Source organism: Dermacentor albipictus, chromosome 1 (genome assembly GCF_038994185.2).
Source record: "Dermacentor albipictus isolate Rhodes 1998 colony chromosome 1, USDA_Dalb.pri_finalv2, whole genome shotgun sequence".
In the NCBI taxonomy this organism is placed as follows: domain Eukaryota; kingdom Metazoa; phylum Arthropoda; class Arachnida; order Ixodida; family Ixodidae; genus Dermacentor; species Dermacentor albipictus.
This window is the reverse complement of record NC_091821.1, coordinates 339422892-339447123: the sequence shown is the minus strand read 5'-3', so window position 1 is coordinate 339447123 and position 24232 is coordinate 339422892. Positions and strand designations below refer to the sequence as shown.

The window sequence follows — 24232 nt, the reverse complement described above, 5'->3', positions numbered from 1 at the left end:
AGGAGCACGACGCCTGTTTCCGACCAAATTTTACGAGTTGTCGCCACTGACCAATTTAAAGAACACTTGATTTCGTGCAAAGTAGGTATCGTTTTTTAGACTATCCTGTGTTTAGTTGTTTTTATGCTACCCTGTGTACATCCTTCCTTCGTCCTCGGTAGCGCAGAGACTCGTGAAAAATAGCCACAACTTCCGCATGAAAAGGCAGTCGACGTTCACCACATACGCCACATGTTTCCATTGCCAAGGCCGAAAAACAGCAACGCACGTTTAATATCATGAAATCGGAGCGGAGAGAGACTTCGTGTGCTGACGTCCCAGCGGAACGAATCGTGTTGCAGCCCCAAGGCTCTACGAATGAATCTGCGCTCTAGCGTCACATAGATTACTTTTAAAATGTGGCAGTTGAAGGTCACGCTGATACGCTATAGAGAAATAGGACGTCCTTGATCGCCGCCGCAGAACTGCCACCCATTCCATGCCTTTGTGAACATTACCTTCCTCGTGTACGTAGTCCATGGCGTTCGTTGCATCCCACTTTCCTGACAACAACGTTACAAACTTACCAGCCAACAGTTGTCTCCTGGAAATGAGTTCCCTGTGAGCAGAAGTAAAATTAATACTTTATATTGGTGTTAAGCTATTAAAAGTGTTTCTTCACTAACATTTTCCCAGAATCATTTATGTTATTTGTGTAGCACTATTCTTTGTGTACCGTTTCATAAAGTCGTGTAATTTGCCCGATTGGGTCAAAGACGTTGCGATGGTCAAGGTGCCTTGACGCGGCTTTTACCCCGTCTTACACGGCACATCTTGTGCGTCTGTAGAGTGCTTACTGCGGCAAATAAGCTCAAATTCACACAGACGGTTGTTGTTTCATGCGAACAAAGAGATAATCTCGAGCGTGGCGTCATTCCAAGCACGAGACGAGCATGACGAACGTTGACCGAAAACATATACTTGATAAGGAAAAAAGAAGAACATAAGAAATAAAGCGAGTGGAGGTAGAGCAGAAGGCGGAAGGACCCCATTAGACCCTTAGCTCTTGTTTAAAGGAAGTACGAGATTACGGTGACATTATCGCTGCTTCTCATACAGCGCTAAAGTATTGAAGGTTTATGTTGCCTAATGGGCTTCCCGACGGATGAGTGGTCGGTGATTTCAAAACAAGCGCTCGCACAGAGAAACTTTTCATTTCCGTACATGGTGCAACTAACAACTGCCGCATTTATTGGAAAATGTGTTATAGGTCAGCTGTAACGAAATCGGTTAAAAGACGGCTAGTATGTGTCACCATAGAAACTGCGTTAAAGCCGAGATGTCAGCATCCACACATATTTCTAATTACCATTGTTCCAGTTTGTCCCGCAGCAGACGACAGGCGCCAGTAGCGGTGTGCCGCACAGACACACAATAAAGCGAATATGACGTGAATCCCAGAATCTCATGACCACGGGTGGTGTGTGGTGGGAGCTGCCCACCGGTATCTTTTCGCTTTAAGGTGTGAAAGAACGCCTTGGAAGTGCAGCAGTACACAGCACACTATCTATGCGAAGCAGACAGGGGGAAAATCGATTCGGGACAAGCTGAGTCTGGGTTTTGCGTCACTTCCAGTGAGCTTTACAGTAATACTATGGCAGTAAGTGTGACGGGCTCAGTTTTCCAGTCGTTTTGAAGTCCTGCGGTGTTGGCGGTGACCTTTCGCTGGAATCAGAATGCTTTGCCGGGCTTTTATAAAGAAAACAAAAGAAAGAAAATCGCAGTGCCACGCGACGATTCGAACACCGTACTCACAGGTTACCAGTCGACCCCTCCGCCGATGCTAAAACAGAGTACTGCGCTGGCACAGTACTGTGCGTAGCTTCTCGAGCGCTCGGTGAAAGGATTGGCTGCTGCCGCGCTCTACAGCGTATCTTTAGACCAGCGTCAATATAAACGAAGCCAGTGGCAAGACGCGAAGGGCAAGATGGTGAAGTGGAGGAAAAGTCATGTCTCTCTACTTTCTGCACTAGGGTTACTGTATATGCTACAAAAGTCGGCATATACAGTAACTCCGTTCTCCGTCACCGGGGAGTGCCAACTACAGAAACGAAGTGTACCCGGACAAGAGGCATCACTGACTAAAGTGCTCTTTTTGAAAATAGATTGCTGAAGCTCATATGTGAATGTTTACTCGAAACGATACCGCGTAAAACAGTGCAAGACTCACTGCGCATAATATTGCGCTATAGCTATCGCGTCACTGCTTCCAACTATGTGTGGAACAGCATCTTTAGTCTTACCACTATGGGTGCGACAAAAATAATTTTTTACGCATTTCTGGTGAACGCGTTCGCATGCACTTCGCACACAAAATTTGGACTGCAGCCTTCTCTCACACCACCAATAGAGACATTCTTTTACGGTAGCGAAGTTTCGCTGAGGTTGACCTTTAAATCATATCCGTGCATTCCAAAATGGAATGCGTTATCTCGGCACACGCAGTGCACGTGATTCTCTGTTTACGAACCACATCAAACCGACCGCAAACGCGACGTCAATCGCCAAACGTTCCCCCAAGCGCCAATGAGTAATGGGAACGATACAATAAGGCCTCAGTTTTGTGCCCGTGCCCGCTGTAAACGACAGTTGTGAGAACAGTGGTTGGAAAAAGAAAAAAAATGCATTTAAGCTTTACAGAGTGTATGCTATCCGTTATAATTCTGCAATCCTACTAGGATCACGAGTCATGTTCCAAATTCAGACTGTCACCCCATCCATCTTATGGCTGCAACACTGATGACGCCGGGGGAGTATATCTGCACTGAACTCATTCGAAACTTGAAAGCGAGCACTTTCGTGGAGAATTTCGGACCAAGCAGTCGACTGGGTATTTACAGTTGTCTTTAGCTACGTATGTTAAATTATGTGGTTTAACTTCCTGAAGCAGCACACATACTATATGGGAGGCGCTGTAGTGTGGTGCTGCTGCAAAGTTTCAAACCCCTGGTGTTCTTTAACGTGCTCGGAAAACACGGTGCACGAGCATGTTCTTTTTTTTTCTTTTCACCACCATCGGAATTAATGCGGCCGCCACTGCCGGGGCTCGAACCGGAGACCTCGTTCTCAGCAGCACGACGCCTTAGCCACATAGGCGGGTTTTCCCACAACCTGCTTCTGGGGTGATGAAAAGGGGTTGTAACCGAGCGACGAGCACTTTTTGCGTTGACTCGGAGGTTTGCTTTTGTCTTGGGCATCGTTACGTAAGTTGCGAGGTTCGCTGAACACCGCCCTCCCCCCCTCCCCCCCTTGCCCTCCCCCGTCCTCTCCCCCTGCCCTCCCCCCCCCCAATTTTGGCAACCAGCTCTAGTCGGCCAGTGAGCGGTGCCAAAAGACAAACCTCTCTGCTCTAATCTGATTGCGACGAAAAAAAGAAAGAGACACCAAGAACAATATAAAGCGCCCACGAAAGAGAACACGAGCCAAAATATTGCTGTGAGAACCGCTTCTGAGCTGACAGTGCAGCAGCCAAGACTGGGTCGTCGTGAAAGCAGCTCATGCACGAGTCCTGTGCGAAAGGTAGATCACCTATTGTGGAGAGACTGCGAAGGTTCTTTTTTAATCTTCATCTCGCTTGGTGCGAAGCCCTAAAAAGTCTCTCCACCAACGATATGCGCATTACTCGAGCGGCGCCTGCCGTAATTCAAGTCTTGGTCAAACAGGCGTCGGCTTAACCGTTCGGCCGACACGGACACCGCTATGCGTTACACGATCCCGGCGGTGGAAACGGCAGAAAACATAAGCCTCTGTGGTTCGCTGTTTCCCACCTGGTTAGGCTGACCATTAGGGTCAGTGTGAAGGGATGGTCGCGCATCGTCAGGCGTCATTCACTTGCGCAGGTCATATGAAAAAAAAAAAAAGGAGGAGGAAAAAAAATCATTTTCATGGAGTCGGTACAAGACAGATGCGCAGAGTGTAAGCACGTCATTTGTAGACGTTAAACCTTGAATGATCACCCTTTTCTTTCGCTGCCGAGAGCGAAGATCGCACCGTTTCGGCGCGTGTGCTCTGTGCGTTTCAGAAACGCATCGTTTACGACGGCATGCAACGTATACTTCTCGCTAAACGGAGTCCCACATTAAACAAAACAAAGAACGTGAACGGCACGCTCGCTTCCTCCTTTCTCCCATCTGTCAGCCAACGCAGAGCCAGAGCTGAAGGGCGATGGAAGAGAGCCAAGCAGCTTCCATAACCTTCGACCACGAACTCCTTTGCCGCGCTGTGAGCCGAAAGATCTTGCTGCGTTCCACTCTTCCAGTGCGGCTTAAGCCGTCCGTTCACCTCACCTCAAGTTGCCTTCTGCCGCGCCCACGTGCTGCGCTTACTAACCCGCTGACGCCCTTCTGGCGTCCTCCAACACATCTGCCTCCTCGCGAGCAATTTCCGCTCCGAGCGAGTAATATCCCCTGTTCCCTTTGGAGCGAAGGGAAATAAGGGAGAGCACCCGGCCTGCGTCAATCTAGGTGTTGTTGGCTTGCGGTTGTCATGCCAACGAGGAGTCGCTTCGCCCTGCCCCTCTGCATACGTCACAGGCGACGTAGAGGGCTCGCAATGTTTGCGGGCGCGCGCAGCCGCCCGGTGACGTAACACCATTGATCGCCCGCGGCTGACGACACGGACCCTACGCAGACAGACACAGAGTGCGCGTCTGCTTTTAGCAGACCCACCAACGCAACGTGCCGGCCGGCACGTTGAAAGCGGCGAGCAGACGGCGACGCGAAACGAAGCCGGTGACCCACATTTGGCGGCCCCTCGTGGGGCGCAGCTTGGCTCGTGGCGACACACGCGAAGAAAACACTCTCAGACCACCAGCACGCGTATATATAAACACGGGGCCCGCGCTAGTGCCTAGTCCGCGCCCGGGGTTAGTGGGACTTGGTTTGATGCGCGCTGGAGGCACGGCGTTCCGAGCTAAGGTTTCCGGGAAAAACGGCGAACACCGAATGGCAGAGAGACCGTGCTCGCGGGCGCATGCCTATTGATTTGGGAGAGAAAAATACGTTTGAACTTGCCTGCTCTTTTCCTTTCTCAGTCGTATTCGATATGGGTGCCAGAACAGGGAAGACAAACAACTTGAAGGGTTTTTAATCATTGTAACTGCTGCCGTAGGGGCCCCCTGCAACTTCACGCGCTGACCACTACAAACGCTACGTTATATATAACTTGAAAAGAGCTTAAAGAGCTACGAGGTTCAGGATAGATACGTAGAGCTCCAAATATTTGAAGTTTTTTTTTTCGCAAGCTCAGATAGAGATGCTGATATATTAACCCTCCCATTGTCAAGCATTAGAGTTATTTACCGCGAGGCACAGCTCTATCGCAGAAAGAGAAAGTTTTGTGTATCCAGCTCCTTGCATGATTCGTTTGCCAATCGTCACACTGGCAGCCGAGCCACGCCGAAAATTACTTGCGGTGCCGCTTCGCCTAACAAGTGCCGGTACATGACGAAAAAATGCACGTTCTTTTGAATACGTTCTCACAGCTGTCGGTAAAATTATTTTTGTTTGGAGAAATGCCATCGACCTTCAGTGAAGAGGTGATAGAAGAATATACTGTATGCATCTCTCCTATCTTGTTTTTCCTTTTATTTCAAATTTGCATTTTGGACAGCCGACTGTATTATTTCAGCGAGGCTTGAATGCGGGATATGTAGTCGCAGCATAGCTTAGCGGAATCGATGCACTGCAGATGCAGAAGTATGGAAGCGAACAAAGAGCACAGTGACCGAGGACATCGTTCTGCTTTGTCTGTACGTCTGCTCGTTTAATTTAGTTTCTACCTTTGCAGCAGTACGATTAGGAAAACCACCGCGTGAAAAGCGGAGATGGTCACGGAAGATCCAACGAATGCTCGGTGAAATGGGAAAAGAGCTTGCATGACTCTGCCGCGTGCTTTTCAGGACGTGTACGGGCATTGCGCCGATCGATTTTTCGCGCGTGGTTATGACGAAACCAGGTTCGTTGTTGCGTCAGGTTCTCGCCCTGCACTCTTGACGAGTCCATCAACCGAGCAAAGCTCAAGTTAGTGTGCACGCCGGAAGCAATTGCGTCGTAAATGAAGTGTTTTCGAGAGCATCTCCAGAGCGTTCGGGACTACCACTTGGTTGCACGATCATCGGCTAGCTAGCAAATGGAAGCGAGACTCACTACCTTTTATTATAAGGAGAATCCTTTCGTTTTGGAAACACAGACTATCATCACCCGCAGGTATTAGTGGCAGCCAATAAAACGGTTCCCGTGGTCGTACGAGGTGATGAGCCGCCGCGGGACGAGAACCGCACTAGAAAAGCAGTGACTTTCATCGCGGCCTTCACAAAGGTCTTCCCTGCGGCACAAGGATATTTACCACGTTCAGGCAAGCAACTTCGTCTCATTGATAACGTCGGCACCTCGTCTTCACGCGCACGTAATCATATTACAACGTTTAGCGCTAACCTCTCGAACAGTGCATTGCCATGACCGAGGTCGAATTCGGTCATAAATAGTCTTGACCATGTCTGGACAATATATATATATATATATATATATATATATATATATATATATATATATATATGTAGGCGCGACTTGTACGAGAAATACCAGCAGTGTTATTATGTTTGTAGAGACGAACTATTCGCATAAACCTCATGTCGCCTTTATTTATAGTTCTGAAATTATCCTTCGGAATTCATTGACACAGCGTCTATGCCTGACGGCAGTGGCCACGTCTTCAAGAAGGAAATATACATATTGGGGGAGAGGTAACAGAACAAAGGTCCTCCCGTAATATATTATGCTTTGTTGCTAATTTGCTATACTGTTAGAATGCAACTGGATGTTCTGCTTAATTGTCATCGGCCTGGTCCTCCCGTAATATATTATGCTTTGTTGCTAATTTGCTACTGTTAGAATGCAACTGGATGTTCTGCTTAATTGTCATCGGCCTGGCAGACCGTCCCCGACACTAGTGGCTGCTCAGGGTAATATATAATTATTCAGAATAGTGTCATCGCTCTATAGTTACCTCCACAGCTGGATGCCATCTGCGTGGATGACATCCGGTAACGTCAACTGTAGAGCGGCGATGAGCTAAAACGTTCTAATGAAGAAGGACGAAAAGAAACATAAAAATTATTTTGAGCAGGTTAAAGCGGAGGCTACAACCAATCTGGGAAATGATGGGCGCTATATCGGGAATAATGTGATTGTCACTACCCTGAATCGTTTATCCCAGCACATCTGAAACATTTAAAAAACATTTTTTAGCGGTTTAAAGGGGAGGCTACAATTAATTTCGGAAATGATGGGCGCTATATCGGGAAGAATGTGATTAATTGTCCCTACCCTGAATTGCTTAACCCACCACATCTGCGGTTTATTTATTTATTTATTTATTTATTTATTTATTTATTTATTTACGTTCAGTCACTGTCAGAACGTGTCAGCCACAGCGGTAGTTCAAATCCGTGACCTAACCCACGCTCAGCAACAGAGCGCCACAGTGGGTGAGCAACCGCGGTGGGTTCGTGGAACAGAATGTCGGTGTTAACCATGTGCCCAGTCCACGACGGTTACATTTCGTCTCTCTCTCTGGAACTGACTCGTTAACACCGTTTGCCATCATCCTTGGTCTTGGCGGCCACCTCGGTCCTCGTTTTATATCGCCAGTATCGGCCAATCCGCAGGGGCGTATCAAGTTCTAATCCTCAGTACGAAATCCCCCCTCCGCGACAGTCTCCTTAAAGGGCACACGGTCTTGCGTAGGAGCTACGCTAATCCAATCAAGCGCGCTTCGTTCACTCAGTAGGTTTAAGCTGGCAGTCGCGCTGTTCTCCAGAAAGCAGGAATGAAAAAAGAAGACAATGCGTAGAAAAGGAGCGGGGAGGGGGGGGGGGGAGCAAGGATGAGTGTTGCGTTGGCGTCACAGTATAGAAAAACTTGGCGCACTCGTCGACGCCGTCAGTGGCGGCTTAGCTGTCATTTATAAACGCGGTGCCGCCCTTCAATTGACCTTGACGGGGCCCAGCCGGGGTCGATCCGAAGATTCTGCCAAGACGCCCCTTGAGCTCGCATGAGTCGCACAATGAGCGTCAATGCGACCTAATTGCTGTATGGGACCTAAAGACGCGTGCTCAAGCTTACGAACCCCGGCACGGGCGCACGTTCTTGAGGCGGCGGGCTCGTTAAACGCAAAACAAAAGCCAAGCTCCACGCATATATCGTTCAGTTGCTGAACCGAGCGCCTCAGAGGTTGCGAGGAACAATCACGTGGCGATGTGCGATTAATCGCCGCACACAATAGGGGCTTGAGCCCCGGTTAGCGAACGATGATAGTATGCGATACGGCCTCTGCGCTATCATCATCAGCCTATCTTTTTTTTTCTTTTTTTTTTATGTTCACTGCAGGACGGAGGCATCTCCCTGCGATCTCCGACTACCCCTGCCTTGCACTTGCTGATTCCAACTTGCGCCTGCAAATTTACTAATTTCATCGCCCCACCTAATTTTCGGCCGTCCTCGACTGCGCTTCCCTTCTCTTGGCACCCATTCTGCAATTCTAATGGTTCACCGATTACCTAGACTACTCACTACAGGGCCTGCCCAGTTCATTTCTTTTTCTTTTTATGCCAACTGGAATATCGGCAACACCCGTTTGCTCTCTGGTCCACACCGCGCTCTTCCTGTCTCCGCTATATACATTAGTATTTATAGGGATGAGCTATCTGGAAATTTTAGTAATAACGTTACCAAAAGTTAGCGTACGATATCCAACCTACTTACGTACGCAAGTGCTCAAGTTGAGCATGGGTTGTGTGGACGGGAATTGTCGCTGGTACTCTTTCTTGTGTACGCTGATGGCCGCTTGCGTCAGCGTTTCTTTTTTTTTTTTATCTCACTGAATCTGTACCGACGGCGAGTAGTCGTGGCAAATAATACGTGTTCTCTCACAGCTTATTAATTAATTACACCATACATATGTGTGTATATATATATATTTTGACTTGATCGAAAGGGAATGTTAACAGCATAAGCAAACGCACACCTCCAAGTCAAGCGCAATCATTACTATTACTCTCGACGGTATCTTTCCGGATAGACGCAAGAACAGCGCGGTCGCTGAAGTCTTCTTTTTTTTTTTCAGAATACTTCGGCGATCGCATTTGGTCGTAGTTTATGCCCGGGAATTTCAGTGTGAATATCCTGAAAACCCTCCTGCAGTATAACACTATAGCTATAACATGTAATTAGTGAGGGTCCTCGTCTCTTGTAACATATAGCCGAAGGTACGCTCCCGGAATGAAAGCCCTGTTTTCATCACGCGTCCTGTACTCAGGTCAACCAGCGGTGTCATCGTTTAGGAGGGAGTTGCTCTTGTGTTAGCCTTGCAGTGTAATTGTCGTTTTGTGAAACCCGTCGGCTCCCTTATCTTGTGGATAACAATTGTGACGATAAGACTGTTGCGGCAACGCGGAAAATATTTACACCTTCCAAAGCTGGTACGACCCAAAGAGAATAAAGTCGATATCGCTTGAAAGAAACCTAGAAGCCAACTCCTGCTGTACTTGAAATGTTCATAGTTTGTTGCACGGATGTATATTGAGGTGATGTTCTTTGCAAATATTCTGAAAGTCTGTCCGCGCAGAAAATGAATAGCTGCTGTATGGCCAGTTTTTAGCGACACCGCCGACGCCTTTCCTTACAGCTCTCGTCAACGGTCAGTTTGCATTGGCCTGGCGAGCTGAAGACATACATGGAACGCTGCTCAACACGCTACCTTGAGCGAGTGTAGAACATTGCCCCCCCCCCCCCCCCCTCTTTCTTTTTTTTTTTTATGACACAGTCAAGCATGCATCAGGTGCTAGTTAGCTTCGCGGTTCCCTGGGGCGTTACAGTTTATTCCGCTGGTTCGGTCTTGTCTTTAGGGTTCAGAAAATCCTACATCCAAGGCTGTCGAGTTCTTAAAAATTTTTTTACCAGTGGTAAGCATTGACGTTTACTAGTGAATAGGCTAGCATTGTGATAACTCTTGGGAAACGAGCACTTGAGAGAATCCGAGGCGCTTCTGAGAATCTCTGTCTGGTTAATGACTGAAAGAGCATCGTTCCCGGCACCTGAGCCTTTATCGTTGATTTTCTTTTTTTTTTCTCTATATAGTTAGAAGATGCTGCAGAAACCATACGTCTGGCATTCCAAGATGCCTTCTTCTTCCTACGACCGAGGTGTGACTAGGGGGCGGGGGTATTTGCATTAACGTGTTCCGACGTTCACTAATGATTTATTATTCCGTCTCCTGGAATACAAGTGTTCTAGAGATTCTCGGATGAGTTCACGAGACCGTACGGCGTTTTAGTGAACGTTGTTTGACCGTCGGTGCAGTTACAACGCAGGTTGCTTTTACTTTCCTATTATTTTAGTTTTGTTTGTGTCAGAAATCTCACAATGCAACCTTTCTTCTCTTTATTTTACTTTTCTATTTTACTTTTCTTTTTATTTATCTTTTACTGGTTACAGGCTTGACGTTCGTTAATGATCAGCACATATAGTGGAATACAAGCGGGTTTCCGAGAATTTCTGTACATCTGTTGTATGCAGATTGTCCATGTCGGAGTATTTCCATCAGAAGGCTTTCTGTTTGTTGTTATATTTCTTGCTTTAACTTCTGAAATTTGAAATCAATTCCTTCTCCTCCAGAGATAAGGAATGTTGAAATTTGAGAGTCACGTAATCATCGCGTATCTCCCGGCAGACAACATATATCAACAGAGATTTCTTTTTTTTTCGTCCATACATACATCATTTTCAGTTTTTACTGGCTTTTTAACTGTCATTGTTTAGGGTAAAGTAATGTGTACAGTGCAAGAACGTTCGTAATAGGAAAAGATTACAGGGGAATACGATGCAGTAAAAAAAAAGAAAGTTTCCCGTCACAACGCGATAAGGCTGCATATCTAAAAAGGGGATAAAGAAAATAACGCCATATGGTATATAAATTAAGCCTTACAAATTTCTTACGGTTAGGAGGCGGGATATACGTGAAGTCCACCTCTGCACATAAATTATGGGGCCAGGGGGACACAAAGTGAGATAATAATTGTCACCGTCAGCAACCTGATTAACTAACATCGCTTAATGATCATTTTGGTGACTGCAGTAAGCGGCCACGCTTGTGTTGGAATCTTAGAGGCAGTCGTGTCCCTGCACAGTTTCATTTCGTGGAATTCTTCTAGCGTGCCCGTGTTCCGAGATATCCCGCCTGCACATTGTCATCTCAGTTCGCATACCCGTATTACGCTCGCATTACTTTCAGGATCGGCGCCAAGCGCATGTTCCCGGTGTGACGCAGCTATTGCATCACACCCCGGCCGCGTAGCTTATGTTTCAATATTAATTTCAATTTAATAAACCTGGAAAGCAGAATTTTGATCACCCCGTATATGGCCCACCCCTATTTAATTATGTGCGCATTCCTCGGTAATGACGAATCGAAGACACGGATGTTCCTTTCAGAAGTTCTACAACTCATCGTCAATACAACATGCAAGACGCGCGCAAGTTGTAATTTCAACGCAGCTTACAAAAGAAGTACCACTGGAAGCATTAACAGAGGTATAGGCTCCGTTACGTAATATTGCCTCAGCTTTGTCCTGATTAGTTTTCACACAGCGCTGTCGAAGCTTTACAAAGAAATCGTCAAGTTAAAGAAAAGCGACCGATCACTATAAACATAAAGGCTGCATAAATATAACATCTCTTTCCGTATGTGGATACAATCTCTGATACAATAAATGCAATTAAATTTTAACTCGCAAACGTAGCAATTACAGATGCGATAGGCGAAGACGATTTCGTGAGGGTGCCGAACACACTACGACTGCGCGTCCCCTGCACTGACCTTGAGCTATCGAGCAGGCCGGCGCATCTTTCTTACAGGTATGCCTGACGAGTATGCCTCAGGTATGCCTTACGAGTAACGCCAAAGCCCGAGAAAGCACAAAACAGTTCCTGAGCATGCTACGCATCCCTAAATTCTCCGAAGCAAGAATCGAAATTTAGTTTATGTGTCGAGTATCTAATAATGCGAATAAGAAAAAAAGAAAAGAACGAATTAATAGAGGTGACAGCTCAAGCCTCCTGTTGCATCCTGCGCTACGGCACGGCGTGCCGCTGTCATTCGCTGAAGGTTATGTGTAGATAGCCACGATCGAAGAGAAAGATGAGTAGCGCAACTTACAATCAGCACCAGCGTTCCGAGGAACTCGTTGATGAGTTGTCGCACTAGCAGGTTCTCGATCTTCATCTTGGAGCGTGTCGTCGAGCCCTCACGACCTATCTGTCAAGACGATCCGAACCGCGCGGCCTCCCAAGTGCTTCACCGGCGACGGGCTTCCCTGCAGTGACGACAGCGTCAAGCCGGTCCTCACCGTCGAGCATCAGCACTGACGAGCATCGCAGCTGTGCAGCTGCCGTCCGCCTCCCTCGCCGATACAGCCGACGATATTTTCTTTCTTTTCTTCCTCGCCTTTCGGAACGGTAGCGCCGGCACAGGCTCGGGCTCGAGACCTCACGCGAGACCCTAGCTCGAGGCCAGCTTGATGATGCCAGCAGCTTTTCCCGGCTTCTGAGATGGGGCTGCAGCATTTTTATACGCACCGGCTTGCCGAGCGAAACGGTGGGAGGCGCTTTCGGTTTTGTTTTCCGAGACTCCCACTCACTGCAGCAGATGGCGCCACCATCCTACAAAACCAGAATGAAAGGTGAGTGGGTAGCGTTTGCCTTTCGACGGATTCATCTAGAGGGGGTTACCATCGGTAACGGTAAAAGAATGGGTAAAAGCACGGAGGAAAGAAAGGAGGCCTCACCTCTTTCGAGTGCACATGTAGGGCGGGGCGGGTGTTTTGAAGAGAAAGTGTGCACCTCTGCTTGATCCACCGCGTCTGAATGGCGCTTAAAGACGCTCGATAAGGCGCTCAAAGGCACGAAGGCAGAAGAGTTGGTCACCGCGTTCAGTGCCGCCAATTTAAATATTTCAGTGGAAATAAAGCGGCGCAAGGCCCAACTGACTACCAAGATCTTAAAGGGCCCCTGAAACGGTTCGGACAAATTTTGTAGGCGCGTAGGGTACAGCTTAAGTAGAACATTCGCACCACAATTTAAGTGAAGCGTTACGTATTAATGGAGTTGCAAGCGATTAGAAGTTACCCTCCTCCCTAGCTATGCTTTTCCTCCTCAACTCGCTCGCCGAGCGAGCGGCGCTAAGCTCCGCCTTCACTGGTTCAGCGTCACGATGCGACGTCACATCGCTCACTTCCGGTTGTTTAGGAGCACGCCCCCTCCCGCGCGAGACCCCTCCGCTAGCCGCTTAGCCGTAGACCGAGAGCTATCGAAGCAGCGTGCGTTGCGAGCATTCTGTCGTAGCGCCGAACGTGTCCGGTACTCCGCTAAAAACAGGCAAGCTGGTCATTTCGGCAAATGACTGGAGGCATAAACTCAAGCTGATGAAGGAACTTTAGCGTAGACGTACGTGAGCAGCCTGATCGGTCTGCACGGTCCAGACACTTGCTGGCGCAGCGCTTAACCAGTCAAACAAAGCGCTAATATTGCTCTAACCAAGTGTAAAGCATTTTAAACATTTTTAAATCAACGTGTTGATGATTACACTCCTGCGAAAAATACACACCAGCAGAAAAGAATACACTTCGTTGCTGCTACTGTGTATGGTTGAGCTCTGTGCCACCAGGTGGCTGCACCATGCAGACCGTTCACATTTGCCCTTTTGCTCATCTCGTGGCTCATCCCGGCACAGTCAAGCGGCCAGACCCTGTCCCCTTGCGCTTGCGTTTGCCCTAATACTGGACTCGCGGTTTGCAGGTCGCTAGGTTTGCAGTCCACAAGGCAACAAAGTCGAATCATACTGCTCGCGAAAAGACTGAGAACGACTCTGACCGCGGAGCTCTGGTCAAAATGGAGTACGTTGTAACACAAGCAGACGACACTTGCTGTGTGCCGGAAGTGCTGAAGTGTACTAAAAACTATTCTTGTGTATTCTCTTTAAGTTATTTTCTTTTTACAAAAACAAAGTAACTAACATTCCAACTATTACGAGCATCATTTGTTCACCATAAAGTTGGAAAAATTATCGACCACGCGCCCTGGTCAGCCAATCAGATAGCTCGCCCATGTGACGTAATATGGGTTATTTGCATCATATGGGTAGGGGCGGCTTAAAATTCCGCCGAGCAGTGCGCTGCGATCGGCAGCGATGGGTATTTTTAAAACCTTATAATAAATTACACGCTTTACGCAGAGCACTTAGATGCATCAATTAATGATCAGAAGAACCTACTCTAACGACTCAGTACGTTTGTAGAAAATCGCCAAAATCGTTTCAGGGTCCCTTTAAGGCAAGTTATGTAATGCAGTTTCCTATCTGAAATGCATTGGGCATACTTGAAAAGGATGCCGAATGCATTCTATGTAAACAAAGTAAAAGTCGGTTTCATGCCGGGAAGTGCTCGGGAATTGCTAAAAAAACAAAACAAGTTAGAAACAAGACAACCAGTCTTCGGAATTAAAGCAGCGATGGAGATGAACATAAGCTTACAGATGAAAAAAACTCAGATGGGTAAAAGTTTCTAAACTAGCAGATTGCCACCGTTAACCAAATAAATGCCTGCCAGAATTTTAGGACGGCTGGAGGGCCTTGAAAAGAAAGTAGATCGCCAATGTGCAAGAACAGAGGCAATGGAAATGCTGGCTTCAATATTTGATGAACTTGTGGATAAAACGTGGAATCAGGGAATGACAATAGAAAAGTTGAACGAAACATCAGAAGAGCTGGCCAAAAGACTGTCTTCTAAGGACGCTGAAATTTCGCAGCTAAAGGAAAGTCTAGATAGCGTTTAACGGTATTCCAGGCGAAAAAACACTGAAATACATGGAATACCAGGAAGCTCAGAACAATACTCGCTATACTAGGCTCGCAATACAGGCACCAGCAAAACAATCACTCGAAACAATCCACAGAAACAAAGCTGGAAAATATAAAATTCCGCTTGTGATAGTCAGGTTCACTGACAAAGCCACTCGAGACCTTTGGCTATCCAAGAGAACCACCCTCCGGGGTGATAAGCTTTGCATAAATGAAAACCTGACGCGAAATCAAAAAAAGGTATTTTGGCAATGTCGAAGCCTTGCAAACCTGAAGAACTACAAGTTTGTCTGGGCGCGGTACGGTAAAATCTTTGCTAGGAAGGTGCTTCAGTGATTAAAGTTGACACAGAGAATGATTTGGAAAAGATAGTTTAATGTCTGCTTTTGAGTCATTCGTTTAATGGGACAAAAACACCCAGAATGCAATCGCTGAAGACGGACTTATCCAAGAAATTAGCGTACTGCACATAAACATACGAAGCATAAGAAAACACTGGAATAAGTTATGTGTTTACTTGTCGCGAAATGTGATTACTGACGTGATCGTTTCAACAGAAGTAAATCTGGATGCGACCAGACAGACTTGCTATGACTTGGACGGTTACCAAAAATACGCGTTATGTCGAGAGAACAGAAGAGGTGGAGGAGTGTTCATCGTTGTTAAATACGCATGGATACGTTCTAGGACTGATGTTAACTTTCAAAATGCAGAGGTTATAGCGCTATCTATTAACGAAAAAGAAGTTACATACAAGTTGTGTGGCATTTACAGGCCACCAAGCAAGGATACTAATATGTTTTTGAATTAATTGAGCCCTTTCCTTCAACAGAATATGAAGGAAAAACAGTTACTGTTGGTTGGGGACCTCAATATTGATATTCTGCAAGAAGCTCAGCAGTTGCTGATTACCTGAATTTATTAGCTGAATATGGACTCACGAACGTAACAAACGCCTACACCAGAGAAGAGTACTTAGGACGTAGAGTCACGAAAACATGCACCGACTACATGGTATTTAGGCTGGCAAAACAATAATATAAGTCAGGCGTGATCAATCGAAAACTAGCAGACCATTATTTTATCGTAGGTGTTACCTTCTCAGACAAATATGTCGAAGGAGAGGGGAGCTGTGTAAAACGATATCTCTTAAACAACAAAAAAGTTGATTAATTGATCAAGAATACTAACCATGGTCGTCTCTATTAGCTCTTGACCATTTAAAGGCATACAATAAACTTGTGCAAATATTTCAAGATATATATGATCGAGCTACAAGATGTGTGACATTGAAGCAAAGAAATCCTGATCATAAATGGATGACTCATGAGATAATGAACCTCTGCTACATAAAAGACCAGGCCTGGCAGAGAAGCAGGAAAAAGCCGGAAGATGACGAAAAAATAAAAGAGAGTTTCGTATTCTACGAAATCTTGTGCCCGCAAAAATATGACAGGCTAAAAGGTGATACTTCTTGCATCAATTCACAGTGAGCAAATACGACGTGAGTATGGCATGGAAAATAGCAAATGAATTAATGGGCAGATCAAAACACGTGAGTATCGAGGATACGGTCAAAAAGAATTTTCCCAACCAAAGTGTGTAGACAGTATGCGATTAGTTCAACGATACATTCATAACAGCCGCGGAAATACTGAGAGAAAGTAATGACAGCAACTCTGACGTGTACAAACCAGTTCGCGCATGTGCACACACGGCCTTTCTACCACCTATAAGTGAAACGGATCTTTGGCACATCATGCGACAGATGAAACTGTATAAACCACCGGGAATAGATAGAGTGCGTTATCGAGATTTATACATCCATTTCAATTAGCTAAAAGATATAATGCTAAAGATACTAAACGGCATTCTTGAAACTGGCGTTATGCCACAAGAGCTCAAAATATCGATCATAAGGCCAGTTTATAAAAGCGGTAAAAAAAGACGACTATACCAACTACAGGCCAATCGCAATTTTGTGCGCTATAGCGCAAATAACGGAAAAGCATATTGCGTATGTGATGCAGTCGTTTTGTGGGAAATTTTCTTTGCACAATCCAGCTCAATTTCGTTTCACAAGAAATAGAAACACAATCGCACTCCTGGAAGAATTTTCTGATAACGTTCTTAATCTTATTGAAAACAACCGTGTCACTTTAGCAGTTTTCATGGACCTGACCAAGGCATTCGATACTGTAAGCCACGCTCTAATAATAAGCAAGCTTTATAGCTTAGGGTTTAGAGGTCCGTTTAACAGGTTCTTTGTTAACTACTTTTCCAATCGATTACAGTGCGTTAGAATTGAGAATGAATACAGTAGCTATAAAGAAATAAAATACGGTGTACGGCAAGGTAGCACTTTGGGACCAATACTTTTTAACATTTATGTCACTGACTTGGGCAATCTACAATTGAACTCCAAAATATTCCAATATGCTGATGGCGCCGCGCTTATTCTGGGTACCGCGTGGAATATGAGCACGCGCCTTCAAGAAGATATACGTAAAATCATGGAGTGGTTTGGGAAAGATTGTATTTTTCTCAATGCCTCGGCGGCCGCATTTCGATGGGGGTGAAATGCGAGAACACCCGTGTACTTAGATTTAGGCGCACGTTAAAGAACCCCAGGTGGTCGAAATTTCCGGAGTCCTCCACTACGGCGTGCCTCATAATCAGAAAGTGGTTTTGGCACGTAAAACCCCATAATTAAAAAAAAATTTGTCAATCCTCATAAAACCAAATTTTTATGTTTCAGAAATCCACATAGACAAGTAAGCCTCGACAGACCCTTATACTTGCACAAATCTACCTGCGGCGCTTGTGAATGTGTGCCCCTGCAGACTGATTCAGCGGTAAAAATATCTAGGCCTTTTTGTGGACGACCACCTAACTTGGAATAATCATGTGGAACACTTGCGCAGAAGGTTACGAACTGTGGTAGCTTTAATTTATAATTTGTGTGGGAAATGTCATATCAATTTAAGAATTACAATATACAAAGCATTAGTGGAGTCTGTTTTGCGCTATGGAATAACGTTATATGACACATGCTCAGAATACAAAAGGCAAACGAATATTAAGCGTATCAAACGAATAGCAAATAGTATATCTTATGGAACAGTCTTACACACGGCTTCTGCAAAAGAAAAACACTCTAAACTAGGCATATTCAAGGAAAGCGAAATGTTTCGGTTTTCAGTGGTTCTGAGGCACTATTTTGCAAGAGATTTCAGGGTAGCTGTCCACAAAAAAGTGACACTAAGGAAAACAGACAGATACGTTGAGCAAAGAGTTTTCACAAACTATGGTAAACAGACGAGGAAGTATTATGTCCCAGCGGTATTTAATGGTCTCAGTGACGATTTATGCAATATTGTAAAAAGAACACTGGTGAAAAAGATAAAAAGTGGTGCTTTTTAGAAACAATGCAAGAATGGCAATTCTGTGTGGCTTTATGGTCGTGATCCGTTCCATGTTTACTCTTACGTCATGTGTCTAGTCTACTTATCACAGCTTGTTGAGTTATACTTGCTTTTCTGTTCATCGATTCCTTTCTTTCTCCATTTCTTTTTTATGTCGCGCAGGACGGGATTCTGCTATCGGGACTTTGTGTTGTGTATCATTGAGCCTTTTTTTATTGAAGTAAATATTAGGAGATGTTGGCACCTTTAATGCAGCACCGGCTACTCCTTGTCACTTTGCTAAGGAAACAAAGTTGCGCTAAAAGGGAGAATAGTGACACAAACTATGACACTCAGTAGAACAATGGATGAATAAAAGATATACAATCCAAAAGTACATGAATCGCAAGGTTTTGTGCATGAGGTCAGTACACGTACGCATATATAAAGTCAGATATTTTGAACAGCCAAAACACACGTAATACAAATGTAAATAACACATGTAATACACTGCAAGTAGAGAACAGAATTATACATATTGCGTAAAAGTGGCGATCACCACATAAATCTATTGTGAACCCAGAACAACATTTATGTTGCTCATTTATCGTATTAGGATAATCTGAAACTTCATATTTTCCCAAAATGTTGGTCTCCTCTAAAAACGTTTTCAGAACAACAAGTACTCTTTTCTGAAGGCCCGCAGTTGGCCATGGACCAAGTACCTTTTTTAGGGTGAATGGTCTTCTGTCTAATATCAACAAATTTGCTTGCGGTACCCTTGCTTGTGGATCGTATTTCGTGCACTCGAGGAGGAGATGATGCGCATCTTCGTCTGGATGGCCTCAAGAACACTGCGGACTAGAGACGCGTTTTATCCTGTACAAGAAGTGTTTCGTAAATGCAGTACCAAGACGCAGGAGGTGTACCAATGTTTCAAATTTTCTGTTGTCTCTTAGATTTTCCGGCATTGATAAGTTTATACATGGGTCTATAAAGTATAACTCCCAGTTCTTAGTTTGCTGGTGAAACCAGGTAGTTTTGCTGAGACGAGAGGAAATCTGTCACAGGATCAGACGGACTTCACTACGCAATAGGGGAAGATTGGTTGTCTCTGCGTTATTGTGCGCTCGATTCGCAGCTGCGTCCGCTGCAGTATTATCACAAATATTGCAGTGCCCAGGTATCCACTGATATGCAATTACGTGGTTCATTGCGCTTTCTTTTCTAAGTTCTTTCAGCGTCTCATACAATAGCAAAGTGTTCAAAGAATTTTTCTTATTGCTCTGTAGCAATGTGAGAGTGACTTGCGAATCGCTAAAGATAATCCATTTTTGCGAATGCTTTTCTGATGTTATGAAACGCAAAGCACACAGAATTGCAAACAGTTCTGCCACGGTGGAAGATGTCTCTCGGGATAATTTAAATGCTTGCCCTAGCGCTAAATGTGAAATGACGAATGCTGAAGTCGAGGGATTGTTATGACATGAACCATATCTATACACGTGGATGTACTGGGGATATAATGACTAAATTTGGAAGAGTGCCAGTTGTTGTGCGGCTACTATGAATATGTCTCTCTTAGATATAATCCCGTCAACCGATAATTCTATTTTAGGACATGTTAACATCCAGGGAGGGTAACTAACTTTCACTTTGCATAATTCAAATCTTGGTAATAATGCTTTATGTTCTTGAACAACATCGTGAATTTTGCTTTTGTTTCTATCGGTAAGCGCGAGGTTGGATGGATGCTTCTCGTGTTGGGTTAAGATGCGATAAATATGTCGGCATGCTTCGACCATTCGTATGAGTGGAAATTGTGGGCGACGAGCTTCAGCAATTACTAAAGAACTCGAGGTAGCCTGCGGAACCCCAAGACATACTCGCAGCTCCCTTGCCAGTAAACGTTGAAGACGTTGCTCAGAAGTTTGCGATAAAGCACGGAGAATAGGTGCCGAGTAAGCAATTTTTTGTTTTATGAGTGCGCAATGACCTTGTAATAGTGAAGAGACTGATCCCCCCACGTTGTGCTAGCGAGTCGCCTAAGTACGTTTATTACAGCATTGGTCTGCTTTTCAATTGCGCGGATGTGTGATGCCCATGTCAACTGGCGGTCAAGAATAACTCCAAGAAACTTATGCTCTTTCACAAACATCAGTCTGCCTATTAAGCGTAAGTTGGAAATTATTCAGCTGTCGTCTGGTGAAAGGAAGTACGGCTGTCTTTGCGTTTTAAAGACTCATGCCTCTTTCTTTTAAAAAGGTGTCGATACTATCAAGACCCTCTTGCAGCGTTGTTTGAATGTCTTGTATATGAGATCCAGAGGCCCATATGCAGATGTCACCTGCGTACAGAGAATACTGTAGACCAGACAAGAGTTCTTGTGGCAAGGCTGCCATGACACAGTTGAATAAAAACGGACTGAGAACACTGCCCTGCGGAACGCCCTGCGTGATGCTGTGATAATTACTCTCTTTCGATTGTTTCCATAAATATTTTTCTATCTTTCAAGAAATTTGATACCCATCGCAGTGTTAGACCGTGTAGGCCAAGCTCTAACATACCAGCGAGGACGTGTATGTGACCTACAGTGTTGAATGCTCTTTGAATGTCCAAGAATGCTGCTACTGTCACATTTCCACAAATTCGTTTATGTTCGACGCATGTGGCAATGTCTAATACAGCATCCATTGTTCACTGATTTTGTCGAAAACTGCTCATGCAGTTGGAAAACACATTTGTGTGTTCACACCACCATTGCAGTCGACTGTCTAGCATCTTCTCCATTAGTTTGGGAAAACAGCTTGTGAGGCTGACGGGTCGGTAGGAGTCAAGACAAAGGGGAGTCTTTCCTGGTTTCAGTACTGGAAATACCCGAGCTAATTTCCATGAATCTGGAAGAGTCTCTCTTATCCAGATATCATTAAATATCCGCAAAAGAGCCATTCTTCCTGCTGGACCTAGTTTCTTTAACATCACATACGTAACACCATCCGGGCCTGCGGTTGTATTTGTACTGCATGACGAAAGAGCACATTTCAATTCATTTAAACTAAACTCACAGTCAAGTTAAGGATGTTGTGACGTAAATCACTCACGAACCTTCGATTCTGCTAGTGTTGCCGAACTTGTAAACTGTAGGCAAGTAAACGGAATTCCTGGTCTGGATGTAAGTTGACAGAATTTGGCAGCAACAGATGTTTCCGGAGTGCATAGAGCTACGGCGAGGGCTCAGAAGGGATGGCTCTGGGTAACTGGACCACTAAAAGATCGGACAACTGACCATATTCAGGGAACTGAAGTAAAAGGAGACGACGACGCGCAGTATTCTCGCCATCTTCTCCTACCTAATTTTTGTAAGCGTCTGCGCGAAGTTGACTGAACTTTCTGTGCCATCTTGTAGTCATCCAGTTTTCCACTGTGGCGGTAAGCACTTTCTGCGCGTCTTCTAATTGCACTTAGACATTCATATTCCCCATCGACTGCAGCGCATTTGTTTGGAACAATGACTTGCTTTGTGCAGATGTTGTAAGGCTCACACATATATTTGCAAAACTTTGAAAGTTCGGATTTTCGCTCAATGAGTTACTTAAATAGTGACGAAAACTTTGCCAATTAGTATATTCTGAGTAGCACCGGATCTCTTCACTCCGTATGAGACGATGTTTTACCAGGATCGGAAAATGATCCCTACCGTGCGTTCCTATGTCCGTCGACCATTCAACGCCATCAAGAAGGTTTTGTAAGCAGAGCGTAACGTCTATACAGCTTGAGTAACGAAACCCCCCAAGAACGTTGGATAGCTGTCATTTAACACGATCAGATTACTTTTTTCTGCGGCAGACTCTATAATGCTTCTGCGGGAATAATTAAATTCACTGCCCCAGATTACGTTATGTGCGTTGAAGTCCCCACAAACCAGCTCACGCGAGTTTGCGATACTAAGCACGTTCACCAAGCTATCTGCTAATATTTTGCTAGAACATTGTAGATAAAGACTGATCACTTTGACGCTTGTTTTTTTAAAAGATATCTTGCATGCTACGAACTCCGGCATATCTAAATCGCACGACTGTATTAAATAGGAAGGCAGGTCTTTTCTCACGCATAACATCGCTCTGCTACTTCCTGCAATGCGCAATGATTTATATATAACATATTTCGAAAGACGAAAGTCATCTCGTACCCTGCCTCCTGTATACATAAAACAGGAAAGTTATGTTGAGCTAGTAGTTTGCGGAAATCAGCTGACTTATTTCGAAGGCTATTAGCATTCCACTGAAATATGAAAACATTGTTGTAACGATTATTCATTGTAAGCCTGTCGTGGAACTGTTGGTGGTTGTGGAAGCACCAACGATTCCATAAAAAGCAGTGCTTTTACCTCTGGTAGGTTGTTTGCGTGTGGAATGGCACTGAGAATTGCACGCAGAGCTGTGAATAGCATGGGCAAGATCATGTGTGCCAAGGGTAAAGACGCGTAATCACCAAACGACGCTGAAGCTCCATGTGTGCTCGAAGCAGGTCGCAGAAAAGCTGACTGAGATGGTCGCTGGGATGACTGGTGTGGTTGAGGCGAATGCTCAGGTAGTCGCTCAGATGTTAGGTGAGCTTGCTGTGTCAATGGCAGAGGGCGTTGTTTAGAAGGTCGGCGAAGTTCACCCGAAGCCTCGGCAAGATGAGTAGTATTCTCTGAGGGTGGATCGTGTCGCTAGCTGTCAGAACGTTGTCGACCTGAGTGCTTTAGAGCAGCAGCATAGTTCAAATTGACCCCTTGCTCTTTTTTCTTTGTTTGGAGTTGGAGGCGCGTATCTTACAGTATCAAGGTTGGGTGGGGGCGCATTACGAGGAGGAAGCCTTCCGTATTTCAGCTCATGTCTGCGTAACCTTTAGGCAGCTCTGCTCTGAGGGCACCCGGCCGCAGATGGAAGCTGTATGGTTTCCACCTCAGTTGGCACACTGGCTGACGCACAGACTTGCACTCTGAATGGTTGTGGTCTTCTGAGCATATCTTGCAGCGACGTGGACTGCGATAGTTCTTCGATAAATGTCCAAATCTCTGGCAGTTGCAGCATGTCAGAGCAGGTCCATGGTATTCTTCTACGGGATGGCTCGCGAAATTTAAATGCACTCGTTGCGGCATTGGTTTGTCTTCTCTGGAATGGAGAATGACGATTTTCAGAGCGCGTGATTCCACCGCTCCGTCTTCTTGTCGATTGTAGCGCGCCTGACGACGGGCAGATGTCACGCCAAAAACCTTCAGGAAGTCAACAAGTTGTTCTTTTGTATACTCAACTGGCACACGGTGTATTTTGCCAACGTTCTTGGTATAAGATGCCAAAATGCACGGCTTAATTTACTCCAAAACCAGCCACTTCACTCATCGACAGTAGATGTCTTGCAGATGAGACTGAAGCAACGTTGACAGAGAAACTTCCATCTCTATTCACGCGGAATGACTGTACCTTTTCCTCTGCCGCGGAAACAATTTCCGACGCAGCGCGGTTTGGAATCACTTGCCAGAAGTTGCGTCCTTCCTGTGAGGGTCGAAAAACAACTGGAATTCCCCCAGGCCGCTTCTTTTTATACATTACCAAGGAGAACTGCCTTTCATCGCAGTCTATGTCTTCATCATCATTTAGCTCATTGGTAGATGTCCTGTCGTCGTCAACTCGTGGTTTCTTGGCTTCACTTTCGCTTGTCTTAGCCATATTCACTGAAGGTGCGCTGGAAGGTAGTGCAGCGTTGAAAACTAGCATCGCCGGCTTGATGACATTAGGCGCGTGTTGTGGCACTTCCGAGTGCGGCGCCGATTCTGCGGCACTCATGCGCCTAGGAACGCGCTGTCGGACATATGGCTCGCGCCGCTATTCTTT

General features: G+C 45.5%; 1 protein-coding gene across 4 annotated transcripts in view; it reads right to left on the bottom strand.

The window, feature by feature from the left end:
* The window catches only part of LOC135903822 (aquaporin-9-like), a 61154-nt gene extending 48516 nt beyond the window's left edge, over positions 1–12638 (bottom strand). For 2 of the 4 annotated variants that reach the window (XM_065434264.1, XM_065434350.1), the window contains exon 1: positions 12253–12638. In XM_065434264.1, coding sequence (XP_065290336.1) covers positions 12253–12318 — 66 coding nt within the window. In that variant the 5' untranslated portion in view covers positions 12319–12638. The remainder of the gene's footprint in view (positions 1–12252) is intronic. The other 2 variants (XR_011511335.1, XM_065434587.1) reach the window with 2 other exon arrangements.
* Between the last annotated feature and the right edge of the window lie 11594 nt (positions 12639–24232).